This window comes from Carlito syrichta, unplaced genomic scaffold (genome assembly GCF_000164805.1).
Source record: "Carlito syrichta isolate Samal-C Ts95f unplaced genomic scaffold, Tarsius_syrichta-2.0.1 Scaffold144091, whole genome shotgun sequence".
In the NCBI taxonomy this organism is placed as follows: Eukaryota; Metazoa; Chordata; class Mammalia; order Primates; family Tarsiidae; genus Carlito; species Carlito syrichta.
In genome coordinates this window covers 150,005-163,737 of record NW_007088187.1, presented here as the reverse complement: position 1 = coordinate 163,737, position 13,733 = coordinate 150,005, and the positions used below count along the sequence as shown (strand labels likewise).

At 49.5% G+C, this 13,733-nt stretch overlaps 1 protein-coding gene across 1 annotated transcript in view; it reads left to right on the top strand.

Annotated features, from left to right (window-relative positions):
• Nucleotides 1-327: 327 nt before the first annotated feature.
• The window catches only part of LOC103251725 (adenylate kinase 8-like), a gene marked incomplete at its 3' end in the record, with an annotated part of 88,711 nt that continues 75,305 nt past the window's right edge, over nucleotides 328-13,733 (top strand). The window contains exons 1-3 of the mRNA XM_021708710.1: nucleotides 328-406; nucleotides 7,945-7,994; nucleotides 11,047-11,160. Coding sequence (XP_021564385.1) covers nucleotides 373-406; nucleotides 7,945-7,994; nucleotides 11,047-11,160 — 198 coding nt within the window. The remainder of the gene's footprint in view (nucleotides 407-7,944; nucleotides 7,995-11,046; nucleotides 11,161-13,733) is intronic.

The following is a 13,733-nucleotide window of genomic DNA, read 5'->3' as shown; positions in this document are numbered from 1 at the left end:
GGCATTCGCTAAGGCCCTGAGGGGGAAGGACAGTGCATAAGGACCAAAAGAAGGTGTAGGAAGCACGAAGGCCCAGGGAAAGGGCCCTGGGACCACCAGCTCTGCCTCTCTCCGGGTGCCTCTCCAGCAGCACCCACGTGGCCTCTCACGCCTCTCCTCATGAGGACCCAAGCAGACACCAGCTGGGGCAGGGGCTGGGGCCCCAGCTGAAGGCATGTTTGGTGGGGTGCAGCAGAGACAGTGGGCCCCATAGCTGGTATCCATGACGACCAGGGTACCCGGCAGGTGTTAACCACCTGGTTGTCTGCCCTGTGCCCACAGAACATGCTGGAGCAGCTCCTGATTCACCAGCCGGAGGACCCCATCCCTTTCATGATCCGGCACTTGCATCTAGACAATGACAATGGTGAGTGCTCGGGGTCGGTCTCCCCCCACCCTTCACCTCCTTCTCTCCCTCCTCCCCCTCATCTTTTTCCCCCTCCTACTCCTTCTCCTCCTCTACAGGGACCCTACCCCACCCTGAACATAGCTGATAACCACTCTGTCCTACCTGTGTCTGAAGGGAGGTCCGAAGGGAGGGGTTTTGACAATTTGCCGTGGTGGTTAATTGAAAAATGTCCTAATTTCTTTTGGAGCACAACTCATAAAAATCCTCTTGCCAAGTTATTAAAATGAAAACCTCCGAATGGCCCATGGAATCAATTATTAATGCCTTCGCCTGCCCTAGCTGATGTCGCCTGTTGGGTTTAGGCTCTCTGATCACTCCACTTGTCAGGTGTGAATTGGGTTTCTGGTCTACCTAGACAGGCAAGCACTTGGCTTTTCTGATGGTCTCATTATCAGCGCCCGCTAATGAGTTTCCAAGCCCCTCAAACCTTTGCAGTTGATGAGTACAGGTCGGCTAGACGCAAGGCCAGAGCGCAGAACCCGGGAGGAGGGAGGCGCTGGCTTGAGGAGGGCTCCTAGCTCCATTCCACGGTTGATTTGCCAGGCAGAGGTCATTCCCGCCCTGTGTGAGCTGTCAGGGAGAACCGGCGTCTTGGGGCTTTTGTGTTCCTTTCATGGGAGCATTAATCGCTTTGAAGGAGTCCCAGCACATCAGCAAAGTTAGTGCTTGGTGCAGCTGTGGAGGACAGAGACCTGAGATGCCCCGTGATGGGTTCAGAAGGCCCAGGGTGAGAAATGAGGCTAAGTAGTTTACAAACACAAGGGAGAGGTGGCTCCAGGCCTTTTTTGCGTGCCTGGCACAGAGGTCCTGATACCTTCTTGGGCTTGGCTGCAGAGCAAGGGGCTTCTTGGACCCCAACGCCATCGCACGGACCTCAGCAGGCAGGTTCAAAGAGAGCCCCAGCAAACCCCTTTCTGAGCCTCTAGCTAAGGCATGAAGGGCCGACGCACTGAGCAGTAGCCCTCATTTAGCTGACGCTGCCCAAGTGCCCACATGCCCCAGTGGCAGGGAGTGGAGACTGGGTGGACTAGGAGAACCGCCTTCCCCACCTGTCCAGCTTGCCTCCCCCACTGCCCAGCCTTCCTGGTGTAATTTACTTTGCCCCACGTGACTTCTCAGCAGTCTGTGTTCTTTGCTTGGTGGTTATTATGTGGCACAGGAGGGAGGTTCTGCCTCCTCCAGATTTTCCTGCTCTACAGTAACTGTTAAGCCCACCCTTCCCTCCTGGCTGATCCTGACCGCAGCAGACAGTGACCCCCCAGGCCTCACTGACTCAGGCTCCATTCGCCAGAGGAGGAAGTTTCTGCATTCCTCCTTCCCACAAAGTGGGTGGGAGCTCATGTGTCGCTGAGCTCTATTTTTTGTGTTTTCTGTTTTTTTGAGCCAGAGTCTCACTCTGTCACCCAGGCTGGAGTGCAGTGGCACGCTCATGACACCCCAGCGTCGACCTGCTGGGCTCCGGCAATCCTTCTGCCTCAGCCTTCCAAGTAGCCAGAACTACAGGTGTGCACTACCACACCCAGCTAATTATTTCCTTTTGATATATTATAGAGATGAGGTCTCACCAAGTTGCCCAGGCTGGTCTCAAACCCCTGGGTTCAGGCAGTCCTCTTGTCTCAGCCACCCAAAGTGCTGAGATTGCAGGCTTGAGCCACCACGCCTTGTTTTTAAGACAAGGTTTCACTCTGTCACCTAGACTGGAGAGCAGTGGCACGATCACGGCTCACTGCAGCTTCAACTTCCTGGGCTCAGGTGATCCTCCTCCCTCAGCCTCCCAAGTAGCTGGGACCACAGGCGTGCATCACCATGCCCAGCTAATTTTTCCTATTTTTTTGTAGAGATGGGATCTCACTTTGTTGCCTAGGCTGGTCTCGAGTTCCTGACCTCAAGTGATCCTCTTGCCTCAGTCTCCCAAAGGGCTGGGATTACAGCCATGACTGAGCCACTGCACTTGTCTTTAAACTCTGTTATTCCAGGACAGCCCTCAGCATCTCTGCCCGCAAGTGACTCTCTTATGCCACCACCAAAGAAATAACAGGCAACAAAGGGAAAGCAAAGCAAAAGCTAAGGTAAAAGGAAAGTAAAACCAAAGTGAAGCAAAATTAAAAGTCCATCTGGTGTGAGCAGAAGCTGCCATGCAGTGCTCCGTCCTGCCCCCCACCGCCAGGGGTCCTTCTGCTCACTGATCTTCAAACCGCCTCCCTCAAAATGTGAAGAGATGGTGAGAGGATGCTGCTCTCTCTAACCTCCACTTTCTCATTTATAAAATGGGGGTGTTTGGTTAACCTAGATGGAGGCCGTCAAGCCCCGGCCTGGTCCACGGTTGCTGAAAGGACAGCAAACCCCTGACACTCTCATGGGTTGGGGACATCAGGGGATGTGATGTTGCGCTTCCACTTGTGAATAACTTAATGAGGTTTTTCTAAATTTAAAAACTGTGTGGAAGCATAGCATGGTGGCTCACACTTGCAGTCCCAACTACTCAGGAGGCTGAGGCAGTACAATCACTTGAGCCCAGGAGCTCGAGGCCGCAGTGAGCTATGATCACACTATCACACTGTACTCCAGCCTGGGCAACAGACGAGATTCTGTCTCTAAAAAACAATAATAATAATTTTGCTTGATAACTACACATAACCATTTGAACTCTGATAAATTAGGTTTCACTGGTAGTTTCTACTGTTAGCTTGAAAATACTGCTTGGGGCATGTGTGCCATGTGTTGTGCTCTTTTATTTGTTAATTTTTTTTTTTTTTTTTTTTTTTTAGAAATGGGATCTTGCTATGTTGCCCAGGTTGGTCTTGAACTCCTGGCCTCAAGTTATCCTCCTGCCTCGCCCTCCTAAAGTGCTAGGATTACGGGCATGAGTCACCATGCCTGGCCTGTGTACTTAAACTACTAACTTCAAGGCTTAGCCTAGAAATTCAAGAGCCTGCAATTTGAGGCAGATTTCATCTTCTCTTTATGTTTTGATCTTGCTCCTCTGTGTACAGATTTAATTTTCAATGTCAAACGATCCGCTTCATCAGGATGTTAAAATTTAAACATCGTCTTTCCGGTTTGGATGCAGTGCTGCTGATGTCAGCTGGCCGCACCTCTGCCGCCTCCTTCCTCTGTTCCCTCCTTGTATCTCTTTGGTGCACTTTCCCTTCATTTTGAGGTCTCAGGGCTTTCCAGATCCTGCACCCCTGTGAAGCTGCCACTGCGTTCTCCATGTTTGCTGGCTCTCAGGCAGGACCCGAGCATCCAGACCTCCCTCGTTTCTTTCTAGTTGAGGGCTGGGCGAATAGCCAGAGTCAAGCTTTTTGGCCCAGACGCTCTCTCAGCGAGTAGAGCCCTTGGATCTCAATAACTACTCTTTCAGGGAGTTCATTTGTTTCCCATGGCCTTCCAGCCCCCACTCCCAGGCCTTGGTCAGCAGCTTTCTTGATGTTGGGACCGCTTTGTTTTTTGGCTCAAGTCCCAATAACTGAAATGAAGAGAGGGACATCAGTAAGACTTTGTTGGGATTATTGGTGGACTATCCTTTCCCTTGCCCAAGCCTCCACAGACAAGCAAAGCAAAAACGGGAAAGAGTGGGATGGCAGGGGAGTCCACCTTGCTTTTGTGACTTTTCTAGGGATGGGGACTTTTCTAGGGATGGGGAGAAGCCTGGAATCGTTAAGCCCAGACCTTCTACGTTCTGGAAGAGTGCAAGAAGCTTGGAGGGGTCCCGGGATACCCAGCGAGTGTTCTGTTCCCCTGAGCTAGTGCATCAGATGGTCAGGCCCCTTCCAGCCATGCCGCCACCTGTGCTAACGAGAGCCAGGACCTCACCCCTTCCTCTTACTGGGCACGGAGTTAACCAGGACACACGGTGACATGGTCGGAGACTGGTGTAGAGGGAGAGAGGGCTGTGGACTCATCCTGGTGAGCGAGTGCACTCGGGAGCGAAGGGAGCCCCAGCACATGGGCTGGCAGCCCCTTCGCCATGAGAAAAGCAGATTTAGTACAAAGTGAGCATTTACAGTAGCCCTGGGCAATATTAAAGCAGACGATGGTGTATATAATGGTATGTTTCGTTTTTTATCAAACGTTTGTCCAAGAAAGCTGTGTATTAGAGCTCCAATACCTAAGGGTTTTCTTGTGAATTTTAAATCACGCTCCTAGTTAAACCTCAAAAGGATCTGTGGATGGAAAGGTTTTTTGATTTCCTTTGAAGTGGTTGGAAGAAGTTGATTACTCTTGGCAGCCAAGCAGCCTTTTATGACACTGTTTATAAATAATTACTCATGAGCAGGGCTGGAGTTTCAAGGTGTTAGATTTCAAGAAACTGAAATTAATCACATAAATGTGTGCAAGAAATTAGGTGGGAGAAAGGCCGTGGATGTTCCCCTTTTAAAGTATTTTCCTAGATGTGTACAATTTGGGTGCCACTTACAGGAACCCGGAAGGGGGGTTTCCACAGCAGCCTTCCAGCCTGGTAACTGTCAAGACAGTGGTGTACCTCGGGAGTCAGATTCCTTTCCCAAATGCCCTTGTCGAGCCAGGGTGCCCATCCCCTCAGGCTTCTGGAGCCCAGTCGAGTTTGGTCTGTGCTCCCAGGAACTTCAGGGGGCTTGTGGTCAGAGCCCTGGAGGGGTGGCAGGCGAGGGAGGGCTGCACGAGGGGCCCCAGGTTCCCCTCTGCTTCCTTGCCTGGCTTTGGCAAGGCAGGTGCTCCCCCCATGGCCCTAGCGAGCCCTCTGCCATGTGGCATGAGGCCCCTCCACCCTTGGCCACCTTCCCTGCAGCCCCTCCCCCTAAACCTCCCCAGGCACCTCGGCTCTGACCTCACCTCATACTCCCACCTCACCACGTGACTCCAAGTCATTTCCAGACTTGTCCTGCAAGCTGTGTTCTCACCTGCTGTGGCTTCTCTCGCCCAGGAGGCAGGCCCTGGAAGGCTTTGCTTCAGGTTACAGGCCTAGAGCAAAAAATAGGCTGCTGGATCCCTGCCCTGGCTCCCGCTCCTAAAACTGGAAATGCTTCCCCATGACGGCCAGGGCCTGAGCCTGTGATCTGCGCTTCACTAGCCAGGTGAGCCCAGACCCTGGGTTGTAGCCTGGGAACTCCCCTGGCAGCAATATGGGGCTTGGTTTCTGGGTGGAAGGGCAGCAGGGTTGATGGCAGCTCCATGGCCCACATATGTCAGTGGCATCACACAGGCTTCCCACTTGATGGCCTTACTTGTATGGTTCCTGGTGAGTTAGCCCTGGGCCTGGCTCCCCGGCCTGTGCAGGAGTCCATGAGCCACACTGTCTTGGAATAAACCCCTTCTCTTCTTAACTCAGTCACATCTGGTTCCTGCAGCTTATACTCAAGAATGCTGACTGGCAGAGGAGCCCTTTGTAAGACAGCAGTAATGGTGACCAACACTCAGTGACCACAGAAGGAGACGGGGAAAGCCGAAGAAGCCACCCCGAAGGCCACTATGTGTGGGGCTCCTCGCAGTTCTGGCTGCCGCAGGGACAGCACAGGAGAAAGAGCCTTGGTCCCTGCCCTGGGGAGCTTGCCATGCCGTGGGGAACAGCAACACTGCCAGCTTCTAGCAGTGGGGTGAAACTCACTGAGCTGGAAGGCAGCAATGGAACCCACTTATCATGAACCTCCAAAGGGTGTGAGAGCAAGAGTCTCAGAGATTGAAGAGATAGTGGGAGCCTGGGGAGAGCTGGGTACATTGGGGTGAGGAAGCTGTTCCTGTTGGGAAGTGGCAGGAGGTGAGGCAGGCAGAAGTACAGCCACAGAAAGGGTGAGAAAGGCCAAGGCTTCCTAGAGCAGGGAGGGTTGTCTGGGGTGATTCCCCAGACCCCCAGCTGGAAGGGACTCTGAAGGAGGAGGCTGTTAGGGTGACCAGGACACCTCCCAGTCTTCTGTGGAGGCTGTACCTCTTAGGGTCCAAAGGGATTTAAAGGGATACAGAGACCTTTGGCCAGAAGAATAAGGGAGCTGTGTCCGCCACACTGTGGTGGGCAGGAAGCACCCTAGTCCAAACCTGACTTGAAGAGAAAAGTGTCCACTATGGTTTTCTCAGGCTGGAGGAGGGTCTCTGGGACTGCTTTCTCCAGGGCCTCCTGCCTGCGATGCCCCTTGGCTCCATCATGCCAACAGTAAGGGCAGTGGGCTTTGAAGAAGCATGTTACCTATGTTTCACATAGCCGGTGGCTGGTGGATCACATCGATAAATGTACGGAATGTAGAAAACAACAGGGACCCTAAAGCAGTTAGGGACATTTTATAAGTCCAAAGAAGCAGCAGAAAGCCAGGATGCGTGTGTCCAACCCTTCGTATCCTTGAGGAGAGAGCATTTCCCTTGCCAAAGACTGGGGCAAAGAGAATGACAGACTCACTTGCAGTTCTCACCTGATGCACTTCTCACTAACTTGTCGCCAGGAACCATGATCCTTGAACTCTTTCTCCAAAAGTGAGAAATGCCATGAGTTTGGGCAAAGATCTCTTTAAATCAGAGCATCCAGACTGGGTGTAGATATGCTGATCATTAAATCGTTCAGCTGGAAGGACACTGTCTCTGTCCCCAAACTAGAAGGCCACACACCTCCCTCCTGTACTCGGATAAGACTTCTGTCCGGTGTCCTGGTAGGAATAGCTCTACAATATAGACCTTGAAGCTTATGCAAACTGGAGTGAACTGTTCCAATTGTCTCCTTGGGTCAGGGGCCAGGCTAAGGTTGCCTGCTCCCTATAAGTAGTGAGGGAAGTGACATAAGATGGCATTCAGCGGGCAATTAGCACAGATTCTGTCCACACCAGACACCACACCAATTTCCTTTGCTGCAACCCAAGTGCGCATACCTTCCAACTCCAAAAAGATGGCGGTTATCTTTTTCCAGTTGCCAGCACCCACTCAGGAGTCTAGTAGCTGCTCTAAGAATTATGTGGGACCAAGAACATTTTAGAGCCAGGACTATAACAAGCTGCCAGTTTTTTTCATTTGCATAGAAATGTCCATATTTTAAAACAAAGACTCTCCTTTCTTGGGTTTTATAAATCTGGGCCAGACAACCTAGGCTTTCCCTATCACTTGCTTCTGTGAAATGATGGGGAATACAATTTGCTAAATAAAAAGGCATAAACATAAAAAAAGCTTTGAAGGTCAATTTACATAAAATACTGCTTTGTTTGAGAGAGTGTCCCTGAAACAAAGTCCCTGTTTAAAATGCTTTATGGTGTTTGAAATCCCAATTGTTGTTGATATTTATTAGTTTGGCAAACAAGTTACCCTGTCCACGTCCCCTTGGAAATAGAAGAGTAAACCATCTCAGTGATCACTTACCTCTCTAAACACAGAGAATGTGTTCCATGGCAAGAGCGTCTCTGAGACACTGGGTTACAAATGGCCATGCCACTGGCAGAAAATGAAATCTGGGAGGAAAGAAATAAGTACACCCTGAGTACCGCAGACATGGGAGGCTACTTTGTCATACTGAGTGGTGACATTCAAATTTTTTTATTCCACAGTGCCGAAGATTGTAATATTAGGTCCACCCGCCTCGGGGAAAACAACTATAGTAAGTGTATCATGTTAAGTATTGTCATGCTGTAATATCTCATTTATCCTCCAGAGCCGGAATGAGACTGTGCCTCTGAATTTGTAGCATAACTGTGCTTTCTTTCTCATTATCTTCTTCTTACAAACGGGAGTGTGTGTCCATAGGAGAAAACCTAGAAATGCAAAAAACCAAAAATATAATTCCCCAACCAGCCAGAGATAAGCATTACTTTAACATCCTTGGGTACACCTTCCAGGGTTTTTTCATACCTGCATATACGTGATCTTGGCACACTATTAATTATATCTTAGGTTAAATTTCTAGAACTATAAATGTCAGGTCAAACAGCACACATCTTTCATAGACTTTAGTATGGAATCTTAATAATTCACTCCTAATATATATATATTTTTTGAGTTAGAGTCTCCCTCTGTTACCAAGGCTGGAGTACAGTGGCTCGCTCACGGCACCACAGCCTCAATCTGCTGGGCTCGGGTGATCCTTCCGCCTCAGTCTTCCAAGTAGCCAAAACTACAGGGACACACCACCATTCCTGACTAATTTTTTTATTTATTGTAGCGATGAGGTCTTGCCAAGTTTGCCCAGGCTGGTCTCCAACCCATGGGCTCAGGCAATCCTCTCACCTCAGCCTCCCAGAGTGCTGGAATTATAGGCATGAGCCACCGCACCTGGCCTCACTCTTAACATTTTAATTATGAGCTATTTCAAACAATCAGAAAGGCACAAGGACTATATCATAGACATTCATCTACCCAACTCCCAGATTTTACACACATGTAACATTTTGCCATATTTGCTTTGTTCTCCCTTCATTTAAAGAAAATCCAACAACCTGGACCCATTTTGCTCACCCTTTTTGTCTCTCCCTCCCTGGAGGCAACACTGTCTGGAAGCTGATGTCCTGTTTTCCATTCATGGCTTCAGTCTTTAAGGTCCATTTTTTTTTTTTTTTTTTTTTTTGGGGGGGTCAAAGTCTCACTCTGTTGCCCAGGCTGGAATGCAGTGGCACGATCAGGGCCACTGCAGCCTCGACCTGCTGGGTTCAGGTGATCCTTCCACCTCAGCCTTTCAAGCAGCTGAAACTAGAGGTGCATGCCACCACACCCAGCTAATTTTTTGACTTATTGTAGAGATGAGGTCTCACCAAGTTGCCCAGGCTGGTCTCGAACTCCCGGACTCAGACAGTCCTCTCGCCTCAACCTCCCAAAGTGCTGGGATTACAGGTGTGAGCCACCATGCCCAGCTTTAAGGTCCATTTTTAAGTGCCAAAAACGTGTTACAATTTCAGTCATCTGGCTATTGCCTTTTTAGACTCTGGTGTGGCCATGTGCTCTTTGAGCTATGGCTGTCGCCCTGCTTCCTGGCTTTGGCCCCCTCCCCCACCTTGGGGTGGTGAATCTTCCCTCTCCCTTCTCTTTTTCTCTCTAATTTACTCTTAAATAAACTATATTTTTAATCTAAAAAAATTGTTTTTCAGTCATCTGAGATGAAGCCCTCTCTGCCTTTTAGAAGCCTGGTTAGTGAACATGGGAGAGCCCTTCCTCCATAACTGAGTCATTGCTATGAGCAGGTATCATGGGTGGTATGAAGGGCAGGCTGCTCCCCCTAGCTTTCTTCCAAAAAGGAATCAAGTTGACTGATCCTCATATAAATGTACCTGCGTCTGCTATGCTTTTGGAGTTAGCATAACTGTCTTACTCATCTGTCATTCATCCATCCATCTATCCTTCCTTCTATCTCTCTAGTTTTCCTCAGTACCAGGCTGTCAGCTTCCAAGCCTTTCTGCAGTCAACCCTTGAACCCAACCACTCTCACTGTTTTACTGAAACCAGGGACTCCCAGACCCACCCATCATTAGCATGTCCAGGGTGCCTTGAAAAATACAGGTTCCTGGACTGCCCCGTAGACTGACCTCCTCAAAATCTCCTGGGGCAGGGCCCAGACAACTCATAGTTGACAAATATCCCTGGGTAATTTTGACTTTGGGAATGAAGATGACAGAGTCTGCATTTAGACAAACAAGCTTGTTGAGCTAGGTCTTCAAGAAGAGTCTGGTCATTCAACATGAGGGTGAACCTTTGTCTTTGACATTTGACATTCTGGGGCCGTCTGTGTTTCATTCCTAGTTCTAGTTCTTCTAGTGCTAGTTCCCAATTCTAGTGCTTCTCTGGTTATTGGTAGGAGTTTTCTGGGGAAACAGATTGAGAGCTCAGATTGTTTTCAACAAGTCCAGCTTGGCTGAAGTGATTGAGTGTGTCCTCCCTGATCAGGCCAGGCCCTGACAGCTGTCAGCTGGTGTTTCAGCAACAAGCCTTTTGGTGATTTACTGTCCTTGTCCCTGAGCGCTCTGTGGAGACACACAGATCACATTTTACAATGATAAGATGTTATATAGTAAAATCCAAACAGAGAGCTCAGAAGGGCTCATTCCTGATATTGTTGCTGATATTTCCCAGTAGGAAGAACAGAAAGAATTCCGGGAGACCGGGAAGGGCTTTCAGAATCTTCCCAATGCTGAGATGGTCATCAACATAATTTTGGTGTTAAGAACTTTTTATTGCATTTTTCCTTAAAATGTATTCTTCCCTTGTAAACTATATAAAGTAGTCATCAATGAACTAACCATTCAGTTAACTGGAATATGTCATCTCTCAATCTTTAAGACAAGATGAATATTGAGCGTGGATTGTGATCCATATTTAGCTCCTGTTCCCACAATTCTTGTCCTTGACTTTCCTTGCATTAAAAACTTGTGTCCACAGGGCTTGAAAAGGCATGTCAAGGGCAGCTAAAAGCATAGCTCACTTGGGTTTTCCAGCTCCATGAAGATCAGTGCTGGTTGAAGAAGAAATAGATACAACCAAGATTCTTGGGCTGGGAATACTTTGTGGGTTTGTCTGCCTTGGTGGCCTTCCTCTAGCCAGGAAGAATTCTGCTTTCCCATGGCCAACTTTTTCTAGTAGAATAGGGAAGGACTGGGGCATTTAATGGAGCTATTGTTATAGTTCTTGTTTTTACTAAAAATCTTTCTTCTTCCTTCCTTTCTCAGGCAATGTGGCTTTGCAAACATCTGAATAGCAATCTCCTCAGCATGGAAAATTTGGTATTAAGACAATTTTCCTCTATGGCTGCTGAAACCAGGAAGCATTATCAGAAAACCAAGGTAGGATGGGTCCCGGGGCAGGGGCAAGGACAGAGTGTCAATGCTCACCTCTCTACCTCCCTCTCATCATTGCTTGGCTAGTTCCCATTTCATTTTGGATTCTGTAAAGGAAAATGCTGGGGCAAGATGAGATTCAGACCAGATGTGATAGAAGGGAGAAGAGAATTCTTTTTTTGTTTTTTTGAGGCAGAGTCTTACTCTGTCACCCAGGCTGGAGTACAGTGGCACACTCACAGCCACCCCAGCATCAACCCAGTGGGGTCAGGTGATCCTTTAGTGTCAACCTTATAAATAGCTGGAACTACAGGGCGCTACCACATCTGGCTAATTTTTTGATATATTGCAGAGGCGAGGTCTTACCAAGTTGCCCAGCCTCTCACCTCGGCCTCCCAAAGTGCTGGGATTACAGACTTGAGCCACCATGCACGGCCTCAAGAATTCTTGGCTAGGCCCATATCCTGGTGGGTACTGAGGGGAGGTTTTGTGGTAAGAAAGGATCATTTCTTGAGAGAGCGAGGGAGAGCGAGGGAGGCTGTTTTGTCCAAATGGAATGACCCAGGCTTACTCCTCTTCCTCTTAGGGTTAGCCAAGTAAAGGGCGCAGAGGCAGGGCCTGCAAAGCCTGTCCCTGGAGGCCTGTGTCAGGCTATGCAGGGCTGAGCTGGGAGTTGAAAGGGCAGTGTCCAGCTGTCTCCAGAGTGGAAAGTCCCTGTGCCCTGTACCTCAGGGGCATTTCCTTCCCATTTCCTGGGTGCCCTACCGTAGTGCCTGCCCTCTGGTCCAGGCAGTGCCCCATCTATGTCCCTGTCACACATGTGAGGGTGCATCCCAGGAGGAGTGGGTGTTCTGCTTCTAAAATCCCTCTAGTTCTGTATTTGAACAAAATCTTTTAAAGGAAAATGTAGGGCTTGATCACATTAGTTCTCTCGTCTTTATTTGTTTTGTTTGTTTGTTTTTTAGAGGCAGGGTCTTACTCTGTCAACCCAGGCTGGAGTGCAGTGCCATGATCACAGCTCACTTCATCCTCTGACTCCTGTGTTCAAACAGTCCTCTCACCTCATTCTCCCAAGTAGCTGGTACAATAGGTGCATACCACCAGACCAGGTAATTATTTCTAATTTTAGTAGAGATGAGGTCTTGCTGTGTTGCCCAGACTGATCTTGAACTCCTGGGCTCTAGAGGTCCTCCCTCCTCCACTTCCCAAAGTGCTGGAATTACAGGAGTGAGCCACCATGCTCGACCCATTATTTCTCTCTACTACAAATGGAAACTTGAAATATTTCTTCAAAATTCCCTTTGGCTGCTTGTAGTAGTGTGTATGCCCTTGTAGTCCCAGCTACTTAAGAGGCTGAGGTGGGAGAATCACTTTATGCCCAGGAGTTGAGCCATGATTGCACCACTGCACTGTAGCCTGAGTGATAGACTGAAGCCCGTGTCTCTAATTAAACCACAAATTTTTTTTTTTTAATTTAAAAAACTCCCTCTGGCGATGAGCAGGCATGTGTCCTTTTGGGCATGCTTCCCTGAGACCCAGGATTTCTCTTGGTTGTGGGGCAAGACAGCTGAGAACAGTAGGACCCTTGTGTTGGGCACCAAGTGTGTGCTGGTGCTTCGCAAGCCTGCCCTGCCTTGTCATCTCGAGGCCTGCAGACAGGGCCGAGGCCTGCCAATGTGAGCAGGGTCACCACTGGACCCCTTCAGCCCTCTGTTGCTTAAAATCAGGAGTATCAAGATGCTGCATGCACATCAGCTGATGAGTTAAATGCCAGTCACACCCAGCCAGCTGTGTTTACCCTCACCCTGTGACGTGGAAACACTTGTGACAGCACCTTCATGCCAAACTTTAAAACTTCAGTCACTTACCATGCCAAAGGAAACTTTCTTTTTCTCAGTAATGCAGATAAAAGTTGAGCACAACAGATAAAGACAGTTACCAAACATTTGACAAATTCAAGTGGGGCAGTGAAAGCGTTGGGGGCCTGCTCCACTGGGGTGGAGGTGGGGACCTGGCATGCCCTTCCCTGAGGCCCTAAACAGGGGCTGCTTTTGTGTAATGGTTTGTCCAGGCCCCCCCAGGGTGAGAACTCAGGGTCTCCCACTGGTCTCAACAGGGTTGTGACCGAGAGCCGGTTCATCCTATCTTTGTCCTCATTCAACAGGCGAGGTCTTTACCACATGGTTGTGTGGACACGGTTCCTCCAACAACCTGGAAGTGAGTTTCCAGGCCTCATGGGCCACCAGTGAATGGTGGTTGAAGGGGCAACTCTCATGGCCAACCCTTGGGGTCAAGTAGCAGGAATCCACCAGGCTGCCCTGAAGGGGGACATAGGACTCCCAGGACCTGGGTGGAAGCAGTGGCCTGCTTCTTGGCCCAGAAGCCAGGCATCAGGGCCGTGGCCTCTCTCCGTCTCCCTAAGCTGCCTCCTCTCTTGTTTCCATTCGCTGCCATTTCCTCCTCTTCCTCCTCCTCCTCCCTTCTGGCTTGGCCATGCCCCGGGCCACTTGTGACTGCGACCCCATTCTTGTGTCTGCAGTTCTCAGAGGTGGTGGGTATGACTCAGGCAGACCCCCAGC